Source organism: Neltuma alba, unplaced genomic scaffold (assembly GCF_004799145.2).
Source record: "Neltuma alba isolate B1F8T4 unplaced genomic scaffold, ASM479914v2 tig00011113_pilon, whole genome shotgun sequence".
NCBI classification, from domain to species: domain Eukaryota; kingdom Viridiplantae; phylum Streptophyta; class Magnoliopsida; order Fabales; family Fabaceae; genus Neltuma; species Neltuma alba.
In genome coordinates, this window is record NW_021635851.1 from 75,426 (window position 1) to 101,471 (window position 26,046).

The 26,046-nt window shown below is 35.6% G+C and overlaps 3 protein-coding genes, 1 non-coding gene and 1 pseudogene across 5 annotated transcripts; all 5 read right to left on the reverse strand.

The window, feature by feature from the left end:
• Positions 1 to 967: 967 nt before the first annotated feature.
• On the reverse strand, positions 968 to 10,262 carry LOC114761277 (mitochondrial outer membrane protein porin of 34 kDa). Of its 2 annotated transcripts, XM_028950611.1 has the most exons (7): positions 10,106 to 10,262; positions 9,919 to 9,986; positions 9,311 to 9,421; positions 8,295 to 8,381; positions 7,915 to 8,123; positions 7,409 to 7,720; positions 968 to 1,300 (listed from the first exon to the last, which is right to left on the reverse strand). In XM_028950611.1, the coding sequence occupies exons 1-6, from the start codon at positions 10,152 to 10,154 to the stop codon at positions 7,414 to 7,416; spliced, it is 831 nt and encodes a 276-aa protein (XP_028806444.1). In that variant the 5' UTR covers positions 10,155 to 10,262; the 3' UTR covers positions 968 to 1,300; positions 7,409 to 7,413. The 2 variants fall into 2 exon arrangements, with proteins under 2 accessions (XP_028806444.1, XP_028806443.1); XM_028950610.1 differs by lacking the exon at positions 968 to 1,300 and having other exon boundaries at positions 7,120 to 7,720.
• LOC114761278 (mitochondrial outer membrane protein porin of 34 kDa) lies at positions 1,018 to 4,227 on the reverse strand. Its single transcript, XM_028950612.1, has 6 exons — positions 4,074 to 4,227; positions 3,908 to 3,975; positions 3,317 to 3,427; positions 2,168 to 2,254; positions 1,829 to 2,037; positions 1,018 to 1,612 (listed from the first exon to the last, which is right to left on the reverse strand). Exons 1-6 carry the CDS (start codon positions 4,120 to 4,122, stop codon positions 1,306 to 1,308), a joined length of 831 nt encoding a protein of 276 aa, XP_028806445.1. The 5' UTR covers positions 4,123 to 4,227; the 3' UTR covers positions 1,018 to 1,305.
• A 2,167-nt stretch (positions 10,263 to 12,429) lies between the features above and the next one.
• LOC114761274 (auxin efflux carrier component 8) lies at positions 12,430 to 14,377 on the reverse strand. Its single transcript, XM_028950608.1, has 6 exons — positions 13,864 to 14,377; positions 13,327 to 13,504; positions 13,163 to 13,248; positions 12,897 to 13,054; positions 12,734 to 12,810; positions 12,430 to 12,621 (listed from the first exon to the last, which is right to left on the reverse strand). The coding sequence occupies exons 1-6, from the start codon at positions 14,375 to 14,377 to the stop codon at positions 12,555 to 12,557; spliced, it is 1,080 nt and encodes a 359-aa protein (XP_028806441.1). The 3' UTR covers positions 12,430 to 12,554.
• Positions 14,378 to 17,391: 3,014 nt separating this feature from the next.
• On the reverse strand, positions 17,392 to 17,464 carry TRNAA-AGC (transfer RNA alanine (anticodon AGC)). Its single transcript has one exon. It is a non-coding gene; the product is annotated as a tRNA-Ala (tRNA).
• A 715-nt stretch (positions 17,465 to 18,179) lies between these two features.
• Positions 18,180 to 21,701, reverse strand: LOC114761243 (auxin efflux carrier component 8-like; annotated as a pseudogene).
• Positions 21,702 to 26,046: the final 4,345 nt, after the last annotated feature.

Here is a 26,046-nt window from a genome sequence, read left to right on the forward strand (position 1 = left end):
TTTCTCATTAAATTAAAATTTTATATCTGGAACTAAATTAAATATCTACTAGGACTAAATTGAATATCTACATAACTACTAGATATTCATAACTTCCTCTAGCTAATGCCTTTCCCTTGTATTCTCCAGTTTCCCGCTTTTTTTTTCCCCCCACTAAAAACAGTTGCTTCGTACAACCACGCAAAACGAATGGTTCATCGCCACAGCATCTGATCCTACAGTAAATTGGATAAAATGCACATCCGATGACATGTTCTCATAAGGGATCGCCAATGTTTAATCTTGTTTAATTCTAATAGTTTTAATATTCTTAATTTTAATAAATGATAAAAGAATGATGTAAAATAAAAATATACTTTATAACTATTAGATTTAAACCAAAAATGAAGTTATTACTTGAAACTTGAAAAATAAAATTTAAATCTCGCCCGTTCAAATTAACACCACATGAAAATAACAAGTGGCGGCAGTACATGAAGAACCTCCAACACAAACCCCTTTACAAACTTCAAAATTCAAATTATAAGGATACTTCCAATCACTGTGCATGAGTAATAACAGGGCGCACACAATCAGCAGGCGGCGTTAAAACGGAAGACGGCTTGGTGATTAGAGGTACCCCGATCGGAAGCAATGTTTATCGACTGTTATTGGATTAGAAAGTGCACTTTTTTTAAAACCTATGACAATGCAGCACCTGACAAACAACTACTCATCTACACCACTTGAACGGCAGGGGCCAGTCGTTATATTCACCTAAACGTGTCTCGCATTGTTTCTAAAATTATCCATCTTAAACTGACGGCCCAACTGGACATCCACAAGAAGACCTACATCAATTTGTCCGTTTGTGTCCCCTTTCCACAAGATGCAGAATTTAACCCGCGCCTGTCGCTTCTAAGCAGAAAGTCCACAACAAATGACGGTTGACAAAAATGAAGAAAAATAAAAGAATGACACAGCAAGATATCTCATTAGATGTAAATGATCTCAACCTACCAAGACTTCATAACGCTGAGAACAGCCATCACAAGGCAAAATATCTTGCAATTCAAATATCAATGAATATCAATCCTCAGTCTAACAGTGAGGCTTCCAGAGCTTGTCCAAATTTGAGAGTAACATTAGGTTTATTAAATCATCTACTAATTATTTTTACCATGTTGAAACAGGCATGCGTAAGAAACACCATGAACACTTGCGTCCAAAAAGAAAACCAACCTCAGGAAAATAAATCGGCTTGCATATAAACCATATGCTCCTAATCCCTACCTCAATGATCTTGCCAAGAAAGCTCAAAATTCCTCAAGGCTTGAGAGCCAAACTCAACCCAACCTTGGCACTCTTCTCAATGGCTCTCGTGTCTACCTCCCCAGAGATGGTCAAGAACGATTTTGGACGCCATTCATGCTGGATAAGGGCACTAGCACAGCCAGAGTTGTTTACGCGAGCCTTCAATGTGGTCAGCGGATCCAGGGCATGCTGGGTACCAATGGTGGAGGTATTCTCATTGGTTGAGAATCTGTGAGTCACATCAGCACCAACAGCTGTATTGGTCAAGGGGTTGACCATATGGTAGTAGGAAGCATTCAGAGCATCACCTTTCTCATTCCTGCACAAGTAAATATCATTGCGTCAAAAAATGTACTCCTTATCATTCTCAGGCTCTCAATAAAACTGTAGCTATCCTAGTTCTAATGACCATAACAAGCTCAAGATTCATTTTAACTGGGCTATATAAAACTTTCCTTGCCCCCACATGCTATGGCTCATTAGTTGGAAAGGAATAAAGGCAAGTCTCACAACAGGAGAGGCAACAATTACTCACAAAGTGAGTGAAGCGATGAAGTCTGGTTTTGTCAGGCTCAATCCAGCATTCACTTTAGTGAAATCACCACTTTTGGTATCATAAGAGACATCAGTACCAATAGCAAGGCCATTAGTTCCTAAAACACCAGAGAAGTTGACAGTTGGGTTTGCTGTCAGCCCAACACTTGTGCATACCCCAGCATAGTCATGCAGGTACTGAAGTTCCACCTGTTCCAATCAGACCACATGTTTTACTGACAATGGCGGTAATCAAAGTGTTAAAGGAATATTAGAGCTTCAAAAAGGTTGGATTTTTGGCTTCTACAGCCGTCCTCTACAAAATGTTTGATCATCTCACCTTTCCGGACCTTTGATCAGGAACTCTGAAGCTTAAGATACTCTTCAAACCAGGAGCAGGCTCATCAACTGTGATTGTGGTGAAGAGCTAAAGAGCACCAACACTAATGAATTTCAGTTAAACGATCTCAAAGGAATGTAAAGGGCGTGAGATAGGAAAACTGGGCTATTAAAAAAATTGCCAAATGTTAATTATTCAAATAATTTATATAGCATCAATTGACACTGGCTATTAACTAAGAAATTACAAAGCCAAAGACCTCGATAAAAATGCCACTTAGAATATATCTGTCACATTCTGTTCACCCATCATTTATGACTAAATGACAAGCAAGCATATCATGAATATCAATGAGCAGGTACGTACACAAAGACATCTAAAAGAACACTTACCCAACATGATAACATGTCCATGCAGTCACGCAAAGATTAAATAATTTTTATCATATAAAAAATAAAAATAAGAGAAAAATTAAAAAATATTAAAATCTAATTTTTGAAGATAATACCAATGATTTCTGCAAAAGAAAAATTGTAAATAATTAAAATCTAATATTTCAAGATAATTGCAATGATCTCTGCATGCATAAAGACATCCCAACATTACCATATGAGGAAAATGGAGAAACATCATTTAATACTGAATTGAGCTCGTATAGGCATTTTGGATGCTGCTATTGTAATAGCCTTTTTGGATTCCGCCTATTTCATAGAGTATTCTACCAGTTTTCATGATAGTTACCAAATATTCCGGTGCTCATTTAAAATACGAGTATAGTTTACAATTTTTTTTTTCAATAACTTATTCAATTGACTCGTGAATTGATGTGATGCGAATAAAGATTATGACTCAACTATGGGAGTAATAAACTTAACAGTTTAGTGCTTGAATTAAGAAGACTCATCTAAAAGTCAAGCTGTGCAATCCATTCAATCAAACACGGTATCCTATTTAACCTAACAAGAAAGATACACCAACATATTGAATCGTCTGAAAACCAAGATGCAATGGTGGTAAAACTCAGATCAATCACCAAAACTGGTTTTATGATTTGTCCAAGACGTGCAAATAAAATAAAAAGGGAGGAAAACATCAAATAACATAAAGAAAGATAAAAAAAGAATAACTGAACCAGGATAAAGTACTTACTTTGGAATCAGAATCAACTTTAATATCAGTGGTGATGTTTCTGCGCTTCAATTGGGTATTAACATCAGCCAAGAAGAGGTCACCTTTCTTAGTTCCCGATGATGTGATAACCTGCCATAGCAAACATAAGTCACTAAAGATAGGAAGAAATGACACTGAAACTGAGTAAGGAATCATTTTGTCAGCATTAAACTACAACACAATATGCCTTTTATCCCTATATCTTCTAGGAAAGACACAGAACGAAATCATGCTTATATAAACCACAGAAATTTAACGCCGGTGTGCTCCGTCGTAATCTACAGAAACTAAATGCTACAGCGCTAGAGGATCATTTCATGAAAGAGGTGCTAATTCAAAACTTAAACAACGAAATTACAATCCAATAAAAAGACCCCAAGGAAAAAAAATGAAAGAAATACAAAGGAAGCCAATAATTAGACAAGCAGGTTCTTTCACACAACCCTCCGAACACAGATAAATTTGGAAGGCCTCTCGCGCATTTGAAAATCGCACGTAGACAGTCGGACCAACAAGATAATGCTACGCAGAAGATTGAATACACATGAACGAGGGAAGAAGGAAGCTCACAATTCCATTGGGCGAGTAGGTGGTGATGGAGAATTTCTGGTCGCTGTGATAGTCTTTGAACAGAAGATCTATAACCGAAAAACATATTCAATAAAAGCGAGGAGGAACACTTCACAGACTAAAAATCCCAACATAGCAACAAGTCCGGAGAGAAAAGAGAGAATACCTCTAGTTCTCTTGCCAATGTCAGTGTAGAGACCAGGACCCTTACCCATGGCTACCTCAAGAAATGGGAATCTGAATTTTTCAGTACAGCTTGAGCAAGCTCACAGACTGATAGCCAAAATGCAATGGCGAGAGTGTGAAACTGACTGGGGCACACAGATATCAAAACCCTAATTTCGTCTTAATTTCTTTTCAAGTGGTTATTGTGACCGCCTTGTGACCGTCGGAAAATAATTTCATGATAAAATTACACAAATATTTTGTGTACAGCCTGACTTTGAATTTAGATATATTTTATAACAAATATAACATTGAAAGAAAGGAATAAAAAACTAATAAGTTTCATGCACATTTTCTTTTTCAATCTTTTCCCTAAAAGTATACACTCATTTTTAATGTCAAAGGGAACGAAGTGGCCAAAAGAGAAACACGGGGCCTTGCCAAAAAAAATGAAAGCAAAGGGTTGATTATTTCGTTATGGGATCATATATGTTTTTAGACACAAGGAGTGTATTCGAAGTCTAACCAGTAAGAAAGTCTAATGTAGGAAGAAAGCAAATAGCAGTAGTAGGCAATTCGAACCTTAATCACTTGCTTGAAAATGGAAGCATATTGTATTCAATATTTGGTGTAATGTAAGTTTCGATTATTGTAACAACGGTTATTTAAGTTTGAAAAAAAGGAAATTTTTCGGCGGTGAAAAAGACAACAATGTAATTCACCAAAAAAAAAAAGAAAAAAGACAACAATGTAACAGCAAACTTCCTCCCATTTCTCTACAACATATGTTGTCGAGCCCCACCACCTTTTTTGGTCCAACAATGAGGGGAAAGAAATTATTCGGCCCTGGTCTCGCGAAGTCACAAGCAATTGGCAGAAGCAAGCAGAATCGGGAATACAAAGAAGAGCAAAAAGCAACGGGTACACTTTGGAGGATTGAACAATAATCCATAAATGACACTCTTCCGATTCTTAATATAAGATATATTTAACTAATTTGATTAAATTAAAAAAGTTAGGTAAGTTAGTTAATTATAAGAAATATGACATGTTTTTTTTTTCTAAAACACTATAATCATCTTCCTTAATATCCATCATTCCTCTTTTACTTGATTATGGTTGATGGAGTATCCATAGTGATAGAGCCGGTTATACGGGAGCCCAGCCTGCCAGCCCACCAAAAAAAAGGGGCTCCGGTTGGCATTTTGTCAGCCCGCCACGGTGCGGGCTACTCTAGCCCACACCGCTTTTGGCCAGCCCGCTTTTTTATTTTTTATTTTTACTTTTTCTGATTTTTTAATACATTATATAATATAATTAGAGGATTTTGACCCTCAAATTTTATATGGACATTACATCATTCATATCATTACATATATAATTAATTAAGCACTTCATATATATGTGTATGGTTATATAAAGAACACCGTCCATCTTTTATTTTTATATCTATTTGTCGTTACTATACAGGGCTTCATAAGATTAGATGAACAGTCATGTGATTCTCATATAGTCATACATACACACACATAAAAGATTTACTTAATTAATTTGGATAAGAAAACTAGTTAAATTAATTATTTATAAAAATATATATGTTAGTTTTTTTTAAATATCTTCTAAAATTATAAATTAATTCTCATTTTTTCATCAAAACCCATTACTCAAGTTTAAGACTCGGAGCCTAATTTCAACATTTCAAACTAAGCCTAACTCATACTAATATAATAGATTTGAAAAAAAAAAATTTAGGCCGGCTAGCAGGCTGGTTGGCGGGCTCGGGCTGGAAAAATGCGAGCCCGCCAAGGTGTGGGCTACTTCGGCCCGCATCTCGGCAGGCTGGCCTGTATCCGCACCGCCAGCCCGCTTTTCCAGCTCCACATAGGGTAATTTAAAAAAAAATGATAAATATAAAAAATAAGTCTTATATTTAGGACCAAAATCAACTCAATAATTAGGTCCTATATTAAAAATCAGAAAAATATTATATATATATATATATATATATATATATATATAAGATTCTCTTGGTCTTGCACGAGAATGGTGTGTTTTTCTCCGTATTACATGAGAGAGTGGGAGAGGGTTTAGGGTTTAGCTTGGGAGGTGACGGAGGGATGACGATGGTGATCGGTGATTGGAAAAGGTATAATGAAGGATCGGAAGGAAGATGAAATGGTGGATGATCAATCGTTGATTAGGAACTTGCAGGATAGGAGTGGCAGAGCCAGAATTGTTTTGGCCAGAAAATCAATAATAGGCAGGAACATGAATCGAATAACAACAATTTCGATAATCCGAAAGCCTTTGATGTGATTACAATCCACATCGAGGTCCGGCAGAATGTATTCCAGTTCGATTCAATGGTAGGGAGCAGGAGAATTATGAGAGGTAGGCCATAGACGATCAATCAGCATCTTGCCAAACGTCAATATCAATCTTCGTCACGACTTCTTTTCCTGTTTCGTTGTCGATTTATTCTTCCATTGTTGATTGGTCTCCCCGTTTCATTCTTTCTTTGTTCGAACTTCCAATGCAGCTTGGCCATTTTCATTAATATTTGCTTTGTTTTGGACCAAGGATTTCCAGTCATGCTATAGATCGTCCGGTACCTTTTTGGTTGAAAAGAAAAACTTCTAATTACATTCTTGGTGATCCACATTTTAGATTTAATCTTGTCTCATCCTTCAATTTTTTGTCGTAATGATCATGCTGAACCTTGTGGAATTGAAAAACTGGCTTTGATAACTACTAGCGAAATCCAAGCGACCTTTATTTAACAACAGTAGGTTTGTTAAAGTGAGGCAGCTCAACCGGTTCTAGAAATGTTCTCAAATCCACTAGTTTTCCCTCATGATCAGACAGGACATGATCAATTCACGCTTCTATCTATTTTTGGCTTACTTCAACTTCTAACAGATGCATAATTTAACCCATGCGTAGGGCTTTTAACCAGATAGCTAATAATAAATGACGGTCCACCAAAATGAAGAAAAATAAAACGACAAAGGCAGACATCCCATCAGATGTAAACAATCTCAAAATGCTTGAGTTGATAACGCTGAGAACGGCCATCACAAGGAAAAATATATTGCAATTCAAATCTCAATGAGTATCAATCCTCATTCTAACAGCGAGGAGTCCAGAGCTTGTCTAAATTTGAGAGTAACATTAGGTTTATTAAATCATCTACCAATTATTTTTAACACGTTGAAACACTTATGTGTAAGAAACACCATGAACACTTGCGTCCAAAAAGAAAACCAACCTCAGGAAAATAACTCGGCCTGCATATGACCATGCGCACCTAATGCCTACCTCAATGATCTTGCCAAAATTCCTCAGGGCTTGAGAGCCAAACTCAACCCAACCTTGGCACTCTTCTCAATGGCTCTCGTGTCTACCTCCCCAGAGAAGGTCAAGAACGATTTAGGACGCCACTCATGCTGAACAAGGGCACTAGCAATGCCAGAGTTGTTGACGCGAGCTTTCAATGTGGTCAGTGGGTCCAGCGCATGCTGGGTACCAATGGTGAAGGTATTCTCATTGGTTGAGAATCTGTGAGTCACATCAGCACCAACAGCTGTATTGGTCAAGGGGTTGACCATATGGTAGTAGGAAGCATTCAGAGCATCACCCTTCTCATTCCTGCACGATTAAATATAATCGTGTCAAAAAATGCACTCCAAATCATTCTCAGGCTCTCAATAAAACTTTATGGGCCGTATAAAACTTTCCTTGCTCCCAAATGCTAAGGCTCACTTGCAGAAATTAGAAAGGAATAAATGTGGACAATGCTTTCCATATCAGTTCTCACAATAGGAAAGGCAACAGTTACTCACACAGTCAGTGAAGTGATAAAGTCTGCTTTTGTCAGGCTCAATCCGGCATTCACTTTAGTGAAATCACCACTTTTGGTATCATAAGAGACATCAGTACCAATAGCAAGGCCATTAGTTCCTAAAACACCAGAGAAGTTGACAATTGGGTTCGCTGTCAACCCAACACTTGTGCATATCCCAGCATAGTCATGCAGGTATTGAAGTTCCACCTGTTCCAGAACCACAAGTCAGATCACATATTTTACTGACAATGGAGGATACAAGTGTTCAAGGAATTTTAAAGCTTCAAAAAGGTTGGATTTTAGGCTCCTACAACCATATACTGACACTAGGTTTCCTGTATCTGTTAAGTACCACTACAAAATGTTTGATCATCTCACCTTTCCAGACCTTTGATCAGGAACTCTGAAGCTAAAGATAGTCTTCAAACCAGGAGCAGGCTCATCAACCGAGATTGTGGTGAAGAGCTAAAAAGCACAAACATTAATGAATTTCAGTCAAACCATCTCAAAAGAATGTAAAGAGCAAGACAGAGGAAAACAGAACAACAACAAAAATTGCCCAGTGTTATTTCGCCGAATAATTCATATAGCACCAATTGACAATGGTTATTAACTGAAAAATTAAAAGGCTAGAGACCTCATCAAAAATGCCACCTAGAGTATATCTGCCAAATTCTCTTCACCCATTGTTTATGTCTAAATGAATAAATGATAAGCAACCATGGGTCTATTAGAAATTTTAGCATATCATGAATATTAATGAACAGGCAAGTACAAGTAAAGATTACTAAGAGTGCTCTTCCAACATGAAAATATCTCCATGTGGTCAAGCAAAGATCAAATAATTATTATCACAAAAAATAAAAATAAGAGAAAAATTCTAAAGAATTAAAATTTAATATTCCAGGATGATGGCAAGGATCTCTGCATACACAAAGACATCCGAACATCGCCACTAGAGGAAAATGGAGAAACATCCTGGAACTTTAGGCCATGCTCATTCAACATACAAGTATAGTTTAGAATTTTTTTCCCCATAGGTTATTTAATTGACCTATAAATTGATGTGAGGCGAATAAAAATTATTAGTCAACTATGGGAGTAACAAACTTACAGTTTAAAAACACTGCTAAAAATGCTTAAATTAACAAGGCTCATCTAAAAGTCAAGTTGTGCAATCCATTCAATCAAACAAGGTATCCTATTTAACCTAACAAGAAAAATACACCAACATATAGAATCCTCTGAAAACCATGATGTAATTGTAGTAAAACTAGACCAAAACTGGCTTTACAATTTGTAGAAGACACGCAAATAAAAAAACAAGAGAGGAAAACGTCAAATAACATAAAGCAAGATTAAAAAGAATAACTGAACAAGGATACAGGCCTTACTTTCGAATCAGAATCAACTTTAATATCAGTGGTGATGTTTCTGCGCTTCAGTTGGGTATTAACATCAGCCAAGAACAGGTCACCTTTCTTAGTTCCTGATGATGTTATCACCTGAGATAGCAAACAGAAGTTACTAAAGAAAGGTAGAAATGACACTGAAACTGAGTGAGGATGGAAATATCATCATATAGGTTGTGAAGTACAAGCCATTTTTGCCAGCATTAAACTACACCTGACATGATTATAGCATAATTGACTTCAATCCAAAACATTGCAAAGCATATGCGCTGGTTACCCCGATATCTTTTGGGCAAGACACAGAAAATAAAGGCTACAACGCTAGAGGATCATTTCATGAATGTGGTGCTAATTCGAATTTTGAACCACAAAACTACAATCCAATAAAAAGACTCCCAAGAAAAAAAATGAAAGAAATTCATAGGAAGCCCCGAATAAGGCAAGCTGTCTCCGTCACACAACCCTTCGAAACACAGATAAATTTGCCAGGCCTCACGCGCATTTGAAAATCGCACACAGACAGTAGGTCCAACAACATAATGCTGCATAGAAGATTGAATATACATGAAGGAGGGAAGGAGGAAACTCACAACTCCGTTGGGCGAGTAGGTGGTGATGGAGAATTTCTGGTCGCTCTGATAGTCCTTGAACAGAAGATCTATAACCGAGAGACATGTTCAGTAAAAGCAAAACGAAGACGAAAGAGGAACACATCAAAGATTAAAAATCCCATGGACAAGCACAACAACAAATCCAGAGAGAAAGGAGAGAGAATACCTCTAGCTCTCTTGCCGATGTCAGTGTAGAGACCAGGACCCTTACCCATGGCTGCCTCAAGAAATGGGAATCTGAAGTTCTCAGCACAGCTAGAGGAAGCTCACAGACTAATAGCCAGGGCGGTGCACTGCTGACCAGGGCAGATGAGCACCGAAACCCTAATTTCCTCTTAATTTCTTTTCGAGGGATATTCCGTTATTGTGACTTATTCAGGAGGAAAAAGACATGGGCCGTTCGATCTCAAAAAATTAACAGATTTTCAGCCACTTGTGAGTTGTGACGGTCGCAAAAAATATATATTTGATGGGAAATTAGGAGATATTTTATAATAAATATAATATCCTTTTTTCCTCCAAATATAACATTCAAATAATATTGTAAGAGAGAAATAAAAGAAAAAGACGTTTTTTCGCCACTCAAATCTTTGATGCGGAAGACGTTAAATGGTAAGGAGTAAATGGAGCCACCTTTGTCGGGATGCTGCATTTTAATGTACCCCCGGTTTAAGTTTTGATTTACTAGTTTATTTGGATTTTTTTGCCACTCAAATCCGCTGAGTTTTTTTTTTTTGGTCCAAAAATCCGCTGAGTTTAAAATCCAGAATTTTACGGGAAAAAAAAAAGATAACAACATAACTGCAATTCTGCAACTTACACTTCTTAATATAAGAACTAGTTGGATAATTTAAATAGATTTTATTTATTTGTAAAAATCTGTGTTATCTTTCTTAAAATATCCTTATTAATTGTATTAATTAGAACTATCATTATTACAAGAACTATCTTAAAAAATAAATAAGTATGAAACATAAAATGAATTAAGGTCTTATATTTAAAATCAAAATAAAAATCTAACTGATTTTTATATTAAGGATTTCTATTTTTTTTTTCTTTTTTTCCTGCCAAAAGAAAATGTAGTTTGGCCCCGATCTGTCCATGCAAGAAGCAACGGGGGAAAAAAACAAGCAAGTGGCCAGAGCATTGAGAATCAGAATACAAAGAAGAGGAACAAGCAATAAGGATACTTTGATGGCTTTTACATATATTGCATGTGGTCTTAATTATAAGATATTATATTATAAATAAAGTCTTATAATTATAATTAGAATTGAAATAATAGTATAATTTATATTACAAACTAAATCTTATAATTAGAATAGAAGAAAGGATAATGTTGATTATAAACAAGATGTCAAGTCATTATCATATCTATCAACATACATGCAATGATACTATTCAAAGGTTATAAATATTACCCATATAATCCTAAATATAATACTTATTTTATAACGTAAATTATATTGTAAGATAGGTCTTATATTTAGAGTCGAAACAGTATAATTGTAACCAATCTACTCAAATGATAATAAAGGAAGAAATATCACTTATATTAATATGTGAACGAGGTGTTGGAATATTTGTATTACAGATATTAAATTAATACTTGTTCTGGTTTTTAATATAAGAGTTATTTAACTAATTTGAGTGGATTAAAAAAATTTATTAAGTTAGATATTTGTAATAAATAAGTGTTATATTCTTTAAAATACCCTTACTAATTATATGTATTAGTTAGAATTACTATTATATAACTACTACAAGGACTACTTTAAAATAAATAAATAAATATAAAAGATAAAGTGGATTGAGATATTATATTACCTCCGGTCCTTAATATAAGAGTTTGTTCGAATTTTTTTATTCCAAATATAAGACCCTAATATATTTTGTCTCTCAAATTTATCCTTTTTTTTTCAAAGCAGTTCTTGTAATGATGATAGTTCTAACAAATATACTTAATTAGTAAAAATATTTTAAGAAAACAACATCTATTTATTACAATAAATAACTAACATGATAAATTTTCTTAATCTATTCAAATTAGTCAAGTAGTTCTTTTATTAAAGACCAAAGATAATATTTAGAACTAAATCAAATATCAAGCTAGTTCTTATATTAAAAAATATATAAAAATTATAAGTGACTTTGATGGCAATTGAATCATGGATGTCTTCGAGAATCAATAAGCATTTTGCAGCTGCAAATGACTGATTTGCTTCCGCCCAGCTGTGAGAAGTGCTCGAGGTTTGGTACCGAGGCCAGATATCTTCGTAGACATGATACTCTTGAAAATACGGGAAAAAAAAAGAAAGAAAGAATGAGCTGCACTAAAATCAAAGCAAACAAACAGCAGAAAAGTTCAGTGTGATTACAAAGAGATAGAGAGAGAAAATCCTTGTATGCATTTCATCTGCTTTTTCTTGAATGTGTAGGTATTTCGCTGTGTGGTATGTACATAGATACATCGTACAAACAGGGGAAAACAGTAAAAAAAAATTAAAAAAAAAAAAAACTCTCCGAGCTTTAATTTGGCAGTCTTATACATTCCATTGTGCAGTTCCACACCAACTGGCAAACGAGAAGTCTGGTATTGTTCAGCACTTCTAAAGTCACAAGCCTAAGAGGAAATAGTAGGCCAGAGCTATGGGCAAGGAAATGAGCAACCCCAGGATGACCCTGTCACCAAAACAACGTTAACTAGCTTCAAATCTTACTCAACCTGGCTATGTAATGACACTAACAATCAAGCTTATAAATGAGCCAAGGCGCATTGAGCCATATTATATACCCAGTGCTTAAAAGAGCTGGATGCACGTTATACTCGTTGGCAAACACAAAGGGAACAATTCCTTGAGGTAGAGCAGCCTGCACTCAAACAAAACCCCACTATATTATATCTATCTTCGCATGATCTGAAACAGTATAGAGAAATATAAAGACAATTAGATCACTTGAACAATTGCAGCTTTCAACAACGTGTCTCTTAATCCTACGGCAATAGAAGCCACAGCCATTATGGTAGGCCCCACCAGGAATTTCAGTCCCATTGTCACCACTGCCATCTTTGTCCCACAAGCTATAATGCTAGATTGTGATGCCATGAACAAACCTGTTTGATACATTTCAAGCATGGGCGAGAGTTCAATTGGGTCAAAAAAATAACGAGAAAATGCACATAAGTGGACAAAGAAAAATTAATGGAGGTTTGATTTCTTACCCAGACTGAACATTGCCATGCCGAGACCTCCATTAGACAATATGACTATTGATTGTTTAACAACGGAAGGCATGTGTATGCCCCACCTGAAACAAATCTGAACTTTATATGGCTGTCTTTATGTAAAGAAATATCTATAATAATTTCCAATGTTCTTACCTTACCTAAAGTGTATGGCTGCCCAAATCAAACCTGTTAAAGTTCCATAGGTGTTAGGATTAGTGATCAACTTTTTCCCCACTGTTGACAGAACGAGCAAGATCTTCCTTTTCTTTCGTCTTGTGCGCCCTGCTTCTTCCTCTTCTTCTTTAGATTGTTCTTCCTCAGCAGGCTCCGCTTCTCCTTCAAGCAGAAAGCAAGAAGTGAATGGGAGAAGACGGAATGGACATGACTAGCTGAATCTACTAATCTTTGAGAGGAATAAAAAAAATTACTGGTGGAATCTATTTGACACAGAAGAAATCCAAACAAAACAAAGAGCTTCTACCTGAATAATAGACAAAGAAAGAAAGCGAAGGAACAGAAAAAACAGAGAAATTAAAATGCGTTGAGGGCCCACTTTGATTGATTGTCATAGATTGCGTAAGTTGACCGAGAAAGAAGCATTGATCAAAGCGATAAAATAAGGGACATGGGATAGAATTAGACCTCAAGAAACAAAACTGTACATCTCCTATATAAGTTTTGCATTGAGAATGAACCTGAACCTTGCGATGATGACGATGGAGTAGCAAGAGACATGGTATTTGCAGCATCGAGCTCATAGAGAAACAAGAGCAAATTATACCAGATCACGCTCTGCAACACAATAATCTGGGCAAGGATAGAAACTTGATCTCTATACATGGCGGTCAAGAGGGGAATCCCCAGGATCAAAGTGTTAGGAAGTGTGGACAATGAAAAACCAGAGATGATACATTTCAAACCTCCTCGACCACTGATCTTAGCAAAAGCTGCTATGGCAAGAACAGAGAGAAATTTCTGAAGAAAGTCGGCGTAAATGATCTTGAGGCTTATCCTGTAGAGATTGTAGGAAGAGACGACTTGAAAAGACAAGAGAGGAACAGAGAACTTAGCCACAAACTTGTTGATGCCAGAGCACTGATCCGGGGTGAAGAGTTTCCACCATTTGACAGAGACGTAGGCTAAGATCATGGTAACGTATAAGGGGACTGTGGCTGAGACTACGTGAAGCACATCGCGTGAGGAAAGCATGGTGGGTGGCGGTAGGGGTTCAAGGTTTTAGGAGGACACGGGCAACTTCGTAGGCTCTTTCGAGGTTTCGTTAGGGGCTATTTGTTTTTGAATTTTTAACGACAAGGATTGAAGGAATATTGTCTGCTTTAGTTGAAGCTCGCTTCTGCAGAGGTTTTACTGTGTCTTTTTTTAATTTTTGGGAGCAACTTAATCAGCCGTGTCGGACTTTGAATATTTGTCGGTAATTCTTCGTTAAGTTCTTTCTCTGCATAAAAATGAGTTGTAAATGGTAGTTTTCAAATAAAATCATTTATTAATGTTTGTTAATATTTATCATAAATGCATCAAGTTCTCTGCCCCCCCCCCTCTCTGTTTTTGTTCAGATGCGAAAATTATACTGTGGAAGGAGAGTGGATAGATTATATTAACTCAGTAAAAAGTCATTACTAATTATATATATTAGTTAGAACTACCATTTAATGGAAGTTTTAACAAGTGCAATTATTGCAAAAACTACATTAGATAAAACAGATGAATACGAGAGGCAAAATAAATCAGGGTCTTATAATTAAAATTAAATTAAATGTCAAACTAGCTCACTTATATTAAAGACTGAAGGTAATATATAATTATAGTCAACATGATTTGTAATATTTAGATGGAATAATATATAAGGAAAACCTTAACGTTGTGTCTTAAATCCATTTTCACACCACACTGCATCCTAATTATGTGAGATTAAATCAAAAGAGAGTTTATTATGAATAAAACAAGGGAGAGTGGGTATTTTTGTCCACACGAGCTTTCAAACCAGGAAGAATCCTATTTCCTTCTTAACTTGGTCTTTCGTTTCATAGGTTCTTTAGCAAAGAAGACCTAGCTAGCTAGCAAGCACCCATTGCATAGCCTGGGAAGTTCATGTCATCAATAGTTCTATTTGTCTTTCTTAAAGCAGAGAACTGAAAATGGAAACTCAGGCAAGCAAAAAAACAAAAAGAAGAACATCCCTATGGAACACATACACGTACACTTGGACAATGAACGAGTGTTGGTTGAATTTGATGTTTGTCTTTTGATGGATTGAATGAAGACTTTTTCAGAGGTGATGAGAATAAAGAAGTGAATTGCGAGGGAAGTAATGAAGGATTAAGAACAGTGTGAGGAAGAATAGTTTCTAATTTCAGTCAAAAGCGTGAGAATAAGTGTTGCAGCGGAGAATCTGCTTTTCAAAATGTGAATTTTTTTGCCATAAAAGACCAGTAATCTCTTTCTTCAGGTTGTCTTCAGATGCGGATATAACAGCCCGTTCCTTCAAAGCTTTTTTGGCTTGCCTTCTTAGTGATCCTAAAGTTCAAAATGATCTATGCCTCTTAATTAATACTGATGATGATTAGAGTATCAGGCCATCATACAACTTTCTTCGAGTAATATGGTTATTTCCAAAATGACGATGTTAAATTGTACTCATATTTTAACTAATGATTTGATTCTTTCGGCATGATTCTCTTGCTTTAACTACCACATGATTCCTCTTCTTTGGATCCAATTCTTTACAGATCAATAAAATCTCCCAATTCAATATCTTTCATAAATGATTTACACACACACATGTCAAGTCAAACCGGTCACATGCACAAGCAAAATTAGAATTTCACATGATGGTTCTTGTAAAGTTATATATCAAAGTACTACTCCTGTTCTAATTATAAGATCTTATCTGTAGTCTATAGACGAGGTCTTATAATTAAAACCAGAGGTAGTTTTTTTTCCCCGATTCCTGAATGACATTGAATTTTAATAAATAAATAGCGTACTAATTAGATCAAAATTGCAGGCTTTGGTTTTTTTTCCCCCCTGGCGAGATTAACTTAACATGTAAGCGAACGCTTGTGTCTTTAATCCACATTTTTATTGCATAACAATAAGAATATAAAATATTTATTGGTCTACGGAAAGCAACGCCGAACGTGAAAAGCTGTCATTCATAGCTAGGAATCTTGGCCCTCAAATCCCTTTACCGTTAGATTGTTTCAAGAAAAGAATGATTATGTACGACTATTACCTTCCTCTTTCTTTGCCATAGATAAAATGAGCTAGATTATTATATTCATCATGCAGTTTTTTTTTGGGGGAAAAAACAGCGGCCATGGATCAAACCATACAAAAGGGCGTAACATTTACGTATGGACATGATACTATATAGTTCTTCAAGCATAAGGTCAAACCAATACAATACTATCCTGGACATTCTTGCAGTGAGCTTAATGAGATAAACCCAGCCAATGTGATTTATATAGATTTCTTTTTTCTTGTACACAGATAAAAGAATAATACTATATCTAGAATCCGTGTCAAGATTATCTGTTTATCTGCTGTGATAAATACCATATGAGGCTGAACTATGAAAAGATTTTATGATGAATTATATTTAAAAGCATGTGATTATTTTATTATTGTTAAAAAGATTGATAACAAGATCTAAAACTTTACTTTATCGTATTAAAATATGGTAAGGTGACAGTCTGAGAAGCTTTTCATCAGTGGACTCACCATTTATATTATAGTGACGCTAAAATGAGTCTTTCCCAAGTAATCTAATGACCTCTACCTCTCGTTGCTATTCTTTATTTAAAGCCTTTTTTCTCGGTGATCCCTCAGCTAAAGAACTGCATAAAATATGAGTTATTCGTTTCATTTTTCTGCTTTTAGCAAGCCCTGCTTTTTATTTATTTATTTTTTTCATATGCAAGGAGAAACCATATGAAGGGTTTGTGTTATGTAGGTGCAATTTGTAAAGCTTAAAACTGAAAACAACACTCCTTTCCTACTCACAGACCACGGCTTTTGATCTAGTGAGAAACATTGGTCCCTGAGCATATCGGCTATGGGCGATGTTATAGTCCAGGCATAGAGCCCAACTTTGATTTACTCAAAACCCACTCTGGTAAGTACAAAAAAGTACCGTTAACGCCCTACCGGGTAATGGAAAATCCACAGAAAATTGGGGAAAAAGAAGAAAAAGTTGCTGTTGTTGGAGATGCGGGGTATCGATCCCCGTACCTCTCGCATGCTAAGCGAGCGCTCTACCATCTGAGCTACATCCCCATTGCTGTTGCGTTCTCTCAGAACTAATTTTAGTAAAGAGATGTAGTGCTGTCGGGCTTATCAACCGGCCTAGTCTGCCGATCATTCACAATGTAGCCAACGTGAAATTTTACAAAGTATCTAGATATAGTATCTCCCCAGTTTTCTCCCACTTTTGCTTTTCGTGCCTCGCCTGCTATAACTGCTTCATGTTTTGCTGTTAGACTAAGGGTGTGTTTGGATAGAAACCAAACCATGGTTTCAGAAGTGCTTTTACGGATTACGAAGTAAATATGTAGAGGAGATTATCTCGTTTTGCGGAAAAGTGCTTCTGAAACCATGGTTTTGGGATACCCAAACAGGCCCTAAAACTCGACTGCATCATTTTGTTTTAACTTGTTTTTTCTATCACCGATCAACAATTATTGTAATTATTCATGTTTCTCTCTCTTCCTGAATATGTCATATCTGCCAATTAATTTCTTTATATATGTCTGTGTTGTGAATATTTCGAGAAAGAGGACAAACGAAATAAAGAAGGAGAGAGGAAAGAGAAAAGTGAGATCTGAATGATACATTGTATTTACCACAAAGCACCGTAATACATGTGAGATATTTATAACTAGTGAATACACTTTGGTAAATCCGTCCCTCTTGACAATTTGACTAATTTGACTAACTAACTTGGTGGATTACAGCTGTCATGAGTAACTACACTAATATCCTCCCCTTAAACTTATGGTGGGGAGACAGGTGGATCCCCAACACTAAGTTTACAACGAAAATAAGAAAAAGCAGAACCAGAAAGTGGCTTGGTTAAAATGTTAGCCACTTGATCAATTGCAGGAATATGAAGAACTTCTAATTGCTTGCGTAAGACTTTCTCACGAACAAAGAAAAGATCCAACTCCATATGCTTTGTCCGATGGTGCAAAATAGGATTGTGAGCTAAGTGAACAGTGCTTAGATTGTCACAGAAGACTAATGGCATCTCTGAACATGTAACACATAACTCCGATAATAAAGATTGAAGCCAAAGAACTTCAGCAACATCTGAGGCAAGACTACGAAATTCTGCTTCTGTGGAAGAACGTGCCACTGTATTTTGCTTCTTAGCACTCCAAGAAATGAGATTCCCTCCAAAATAAACACAATATCCTGAAGTTGAACGCCTGTCATCAACATCAGTTGCCTAGTCTGCGTTTGAAAAGGCTATCAGTTGAAGGGACTGAGGTTTGTGTAGAGTGAGACCATAGGATATGGTCCCTTTAAGGTAACGGAGGATTCGCTTTACCGCTGTCTAGTGATTTTCAGATGGATTTTGCATGTATTGACAAACTTTATTAACACTGAAAGCTATTTCAGGTCTTGTAATGGTGGCATACTGTAAAGCACCAACAATAGACCGATAAAGATGAGGGTCAGCCATTGGAGAGGAATCAGATTGAGAAAGTTTGAAACCAGAGGTCATAGGCGTCTTTATTGGTTTACAATTAGACATACCAGCACGAGTAAGTAGATCCGTGACATACTTTTTTGAGATAGCAAGAGACTACCCATAGAGCCTTTCTGAACCTCAATACCTAGAAAGTAATTCAGATCACCAAGATCTTTCAGAGCAAATTCATCATTAAGTTGGGACTTGAGTTTCTGAATTAGTGTGGAGGAGCTACCAGCAATGATAATATCATCCACTGAGAGCAATTAAGTGTGAATTTGAGACTGAGATCTAATATTCGAGGATTACTCGGTGAAGTGATTTCCTCCATGGCTCTGATACCATGTGAATATTTAGAGAAAGAGGACAAACGAAATAAAGAAGGAGAGAGGAAAGAGAAAAGTGAGATTTGAATGATACATTGTATTTACCACAAAGCACCGTAATACATGTGAGATATTTATAACTAGTGAATACACTCTGGTAAATCCCTCCCTCTTGACAATTTGACTAATTTGACTAACTAACTTGGTGGATTACAACTGTCATGAGTAACTACACTAATATGTGTAGACTTTCTCAATACATAGATTAATTCACCGCTCTTTTTTATATTTAGATTTGTTTGCCGATGTTATCTTTAACTGTTGACTAAAATACCAGGGAGAACATAAGTTAGAGAGAGATGAACGGAGGCAATAAATGAAATTGATAAATCCATGTATATTTGGAGTACAATCTTATATACACGTGTGTGGAGGAGGACACAGACATAAACTGATATACAAGTAAGCAAGCCTAATAGTTATAACTCACGTCTCTCTCAAATTGTCTCAAGGCATCAATCTCTAAGATAAGCATTAACACTTCATATGATGTATATTATCAATATAATCATATCTCTAGCTAGATTGTGAAATAGTTAAAATCGGACTCATACATTAATCTGCATGGTCCTTCAGAGTTTAGAATGATAAAAGGAAATAATAGGCCATTGCAGTAGGCATGGAAATGAGCATCCCTAGTATATCCCGGTCACAGACAACATTGCTCAAGCAGTCGGTTTAAAAATAAATACTTTAAATATCTAGAAAAACTTGAAGTCCACTGTTAAAAGTTGTAAATATATGGTGCTTGCAACTATTACTTACCCAGTGCTTAAAAGAGCTGGATGCACATTGTACTCTTTGGCAAATACAAAGGGGACAATTCCTAAAGGCAGAGCAGCCTGCGCTCATATAAAATCTCATTATATATATATACTCATCTGGTCTTATTTATAAGGTATTTTTAACATGTTTTATACAGACCAAGAAAAACCTTAAACTGTATTAACTCTTCATTAAAATATAACACATAACTTTCCAACTTTACTTCTATTTAATATATACTCATTTTTAAAAAAAAATTATCTACACTATAATAAATGAAGGATAATATGGTACATTCATGATAAAAATTTAATGAAGTGATTTATAAATAGGACAAAAAAAAAACTTCTCTCTCTGTCCTATAAAAAGGACCAGAAGAGTATATGTATATTTTCATGGTTTGAAAGACTGAAACAGTAAAAAATACGTGAAATTAAAGGAACGAAAAGATCACCTGAACGATTGCTGCTTTCAACAACGTACCTCTTAATCTTACGGCAAGAGAGGCAACAGTCATTAGGGCAGGCCCCAGCAAGAACTTCAACATTATCATCACAAATGTCAACTTAGTCCCACATGCTAAAACGCTGGACTGCGACGCCATGAATAATCCTGTTTATACAAATCCAAGAATTATATTTACGTACTTCAAGGATAAATCAATACATTGGCTCGGAAAATCACTGGATATTTGATTTCTTACCCAAGCTGAACATTGCCATGCCAAGACCTCCATTGGCCAATATTAGTATTGATTGGTTAACAACGGAAGGCATGTGTATTCCCCACCTGCAACAAATTTAATCTTTGTAACTGTCGTTATGAACAGATATGAACAGAAGTATATATAACAATATAATCTCCAGCATGCTTACGCTTTACTTAAAGGGTATGCTTGACCAAACTAGACCTAATAAGGTTCCATGGGTGTTAGGATTAGTGATTAACTTCATCCCCGTACTGTTGAAAGAATGAGCAAGATCTTCCTTTTCTTTTCCGTTCTACGTTCTGCTGCTTCTTCATCTTTTTCTTCCCCAGTATCCTCCGGATCTCCTTCTAGCAGAAAGCAACAGATTATGAATGTGAGAAAACGGAATTGGCCTGAATTGCCAATTATACATAATAATATGTGGCCTGCATATAGAAAGCACCTGGGCATTGGGATAGTGGTGGCTTAAGAGACGTAGTGTTTGCAGCATCGAGCTCATAAAGGAACAACAGAACGTACGTTGTTCCAGATGACGCACTGCAACGCAATAATCCGGGCAAGGATACCTGCTTCGGCGCCGTACATAGACGTCAAGAGAGGAACTCCCAAGATCAAAGTGTTAGGAATTGTGGACAATGAAAAACCAGTTATGATGTTTCTAAAGCCTCCTTTTGCAGCACTGAGCTTAACAAATGCGGATATGGCAAGAAAGGCGAGAAATTTCTGAATAATATCGGCGTACAGGAGCTTGATGAGGCTCATTTTGTAAGTGTTGTAGGAGGAGACCACTTGAAAGGTCAACAGAGGGACAGAGAACTTCGCCACAGACTTGTTGGTTCCAGCGCATTGTTCTGCTGAGAAGAGCTTCCACCATTTCACAGAGCCGTAGGCTAAGATCATCGTCACGTATAATGGCACTATGGCTTTCGCTACGTGAATCACATCGTGTGACGAAGGCATGGCGGCTAGCTTTCAATTTTTAGTGTACGTGCACAACGTCGTAATATCTCTTCCAAGGTTGTTCCCGGGCTATTTGTATGGAGTTTTTTAATGACTTGTGAATATTATCAATTGCGTCAGCATTGTTAGTTGAGTCTTTTCATAGGCTTACGGTGTTGTCGTGGTTGACAGTGTTTCATTTTTTCCGGCAAGAACAAAATAACGGGCTTTGGAAATGGGGAATCGGAGACATTCCTCTCACCAAAATACTCCTCCTATCGTATATATAAGACTCATTTTGTAGTATATATATGAGTTTTACATTTAAGACCAGAAAAGTATATTTTAACTTATATCAACGTACGTAACATTTTTAGAAGAGTTTGCCACGTGAAGAGGCTTTCTAATGGACCGATCGATTAGTATTCATACTCCATTATATGTGTTTGCTTGAGTTTTTTCATGGTAATTAACTAGCTCTCCCATGGAAAGCTAGTTAACTAATGATAGTTAATACGTTTAAGAACAAATCCTCGAAGAGCAGCGTTACTTATGGAACGCTTGAAAGACAAATTATACTGAACACGTTCTAGTCAGGGTATAAGGAGTGATTCACCGTAGACAGAAAAGCAACGAGCGACTCAAGAATTGTGTTTCCTTAATTTGTGACCACTTTTGCCACAAGTAGACAGCATGAGTATATATTCTTCTCAGCTGAATTTGATCGTTTGTTTTCTATTCCAGATTTTTAAAGAAAAAACTTTCTTCAATGCTAAGAAGCGAGAAAGAAAGAAGCGAGTGGCGATTGAATCAAGAACATATAGTGAAGGAGATCCAATGGTCTCTAGTCATAAGTGAGAAACCTAGTGCGGTAAAGAATCTGTGTTCCCAACCACCTTATTTCGGGTCCCATGGTATGTGAATACGAAGCGCAATGATCCAAATATTTTGATTTTAGTTGTATTTATGATAACGACATGAACATTAATTAATGACCAATTAAATTATAAGCATCAAAACTTTCTTAGTGCAACTAGTAAGCCATTTCTTTGAAAGAGCCGTGCACGCTTTCTTGGCTTGCGTTTATTAGTTTATATACACAAATCGTTGACCATTAATTCATGATCATGCATTTGTTTTACCAGTACTGATGATGATCCCGAAATTAATGAAGGCATAGTCTACTTGAAGTGGATGCGTTAAAATAGTTTTCAGTTATTGTCACCAAAAAAACTCGGTGTAATTAATATATTACTACTATTTTCTTCAAAAGACCCATCACCTTTGTGTCTTTAGTTTATTATTTGCCAGTAGTAATTTGTTTGCAGTTGTTGCATTGATGATCACGAAATTTGTTTTGAAGTATGATTTTACTTTGGCAATAACAAAAATAAAACTTAATTAATCAATTGATCGTCTTAATATAATTTTTGTCCCTGAAATTTGGGTTCATTTTGGTTTTGTTCCTTCAAATTTCAAATATATGGTTTCAGTTCCAAAATTTAATTTGTCTTAAAACGTTATTTTCTTGAACTGTAATGGTGTTAAAATCTATTGAAATATTATAAACTATGTTGAAATGATAATGTGAACTCTCTAATTAAAACCTAGCTGGGTCTTTGTATGGATAACATAGAAAAAAAGAAGAAGAAGCTATTTTTGACACTTACAAAGAAAAAAAAAAAGAGCTAAATAGTTAATTACATTTTGAGGAGTTTTTTTGTTGTTATTCATACAAGATCGAATTAGGTGCTATCATTTTAACTCTGTTAGTCTGTTACACTTCAACAGATTTTAACATGGTTATATTATCTCTAATTGATTTGAACACAACTTTCTTAGCGCGGATAGGCGTCTCTTTCAGGGGCATCCTGTCACTAAAGGCGAAAACAAAAGTAACAAGACTAGTCAAGCATTCGTCGTCGATCACATATGATCGTTTTCTGTTTTATCGATGATCACAAAACAAAAGCAATCCACTAAATGAGTTAAATGTTTTTTTTAAGGTACCAATTATTCCTTTTTTGAAATAATTGTCTTTCATTTTACTTTAAAATGGTTTCTTCTTTAAAATTTTTACTAAGCAAATTTCATTTTTCTCCAATTTTATCCGCTACTACCTTTTTTTTTTTGGTGGGGAGAGTGAGAACATGAAAAATATACCCCTTCGGTTCTTAATATAAGTCTTATTTAGCTAATTTGATTATATTAATAAAGTTAAGTCAATTAGTTAATTATAAAAAATATGACATGTTTTTCTTAGAACATTATAATTATTTTTAATATTCTTCTTCCATGTCCTACTTGATTATAGTTGATAGAGTATTAATATAGATAATTTAAGAAAAATTAATAAATATGATGAATATCTCTTACATTTAGAATCAATATCAACTCAATAATTAGGTCATACATTAAGTATTGGTGGAGTAGCAGTTAAAGAATTTACATGTACAGTTTACTCATAAAGAAATTATATATACAGAATTATTTTAGTTGAATGCAGTCACTATCTTTTTACAATCCAAACTACTATTCTCCCGATTTTTAATATAAAACCTATTGAACTAATTTGATCAAATTAAAAAAATTAGATAAGTTAGTTAATTATAAGAAATATGACATATTTTTCCTAAAATACCATAATCATCTTTCTTGATATCCTTATTCCCTTACTTACTTGATTATGGTTGAGGGTTCTATAGAGGTAATTTAGGAAAAATTGACAAATATAAGAAATAAGCCTTATATTTGGGACTAAAATTAACTTAACAATTAGCTCTTATATTAAAAGTATGAGGAGTACTATTCAATAGTTTATTCTTGGTGTTGGCTCGCCAATATAGTAATACTTCAATTGTTCAAGCTGAGTAGCGGAAAGAATATGCTGATCGAGCAAAATCACAAGCATATAAAGTCCAGTTTATTCTTGGTGTTGGCTCGCCAATATAGACTCGGTATCAAGTTTTTTCTTCATGTCCACAATGAGATATTCATTTGCGCATTAGCTGACATGGGGTCCACCACTTGTATTTATTTATAACATGTATATACATTTGATAAAAAAGCATAAAAACAATATTTTAAAAGTTGGAATAAATTAAATGAAACATGATGACTGCATGTATATAAGCCAGTTGGAAATTAATATAGAGTTAAACATTGTTTTCCACCCAAGAGATGAAATTAATAAAGGACGCTGGATATTTTTGCAAGCAGTACACACACACACACACACTCTAATACAAGTTGGTATAAAATTAATTAAGTGGTCGTATAGGGTTCTCATACGAGAGTTTTAACGTACGTGAAGCTACTACTATAAAACGGTCCCCAAATAATCAGATATCAAATCGCAAACCACAGAGATAAGACATTGATCCATCTCACTCCTTTACTTTGCAATACTAAATCACTGGTTCATAAGTTGTTTCAATTCTAGGATATGGAGTTAGCCTTTAATTTTCAACGCAAGGATGGTTATGGTTTTTCTGGTATTCTTTGCTTCTGATGCTATCAGCTAGTGTACGTCATTCTCCGGACAGAATCAATGACCAGAATTCATAAGTTTGACATTTTCTGATCAGTTTCACCGGTTTAATTTTTAATACAGAAATCTTAAGTTAACTAGACAGATCACATATGCATTCTTGCAACTCATATATGTTTCGTATAACTTATTAGAATTTTTTATTTAAAAAATTATGGATATTTTTATATCACACAACAGAAATTAGAGGATAGCCAGCTCCTAGAGAGGAAGAGAATTTTATCATAAATTCTATGCAAATAACACTTGAGCATGAATTTAGTCATATTTCATATATGCATGCACGTACAGGTGAAGTTCATGTGGTGGTTGTGTCAGTCGTGCCCTAAGATTGCATTCGAAATCTTAAAGAAGCAGGACCCGAAACTTTGCTTCAAGACCCCGTAGCACGGCGGCGGACATATCTCGAGGGGATACTCGTCGACGGCTCTTGTGCCGTACGGCAAGCAGTGGAAGAAGATGAGGAAAATTGTCAACAACGAACTCATTTCTCCTCTTAGACTTCAGTGGCTTCATGACAGGAGGATGGAAGAAGCCGATGAACTTGTGAGGTACTATTTCAGTTTTAAATATAAGGCTCATTTTATAATACAAATTCTAAATGCATGTAAGATCAATTTGTAGTGTAACTTGTGAGGTACTATTTCAGCTTTATTACACGCATAGGTATTCCAAACCAAATCTATTATTGGGCCCATCATCTGAGGCTGTTCCAAGATTAGGTCGGTTCCACTTCCGGATTGCTTGACCCAGGTCCGAAAACCATGTCAAACACGTCATAACATTCTTAATGTGAACTAAAAACATTATTTTGCT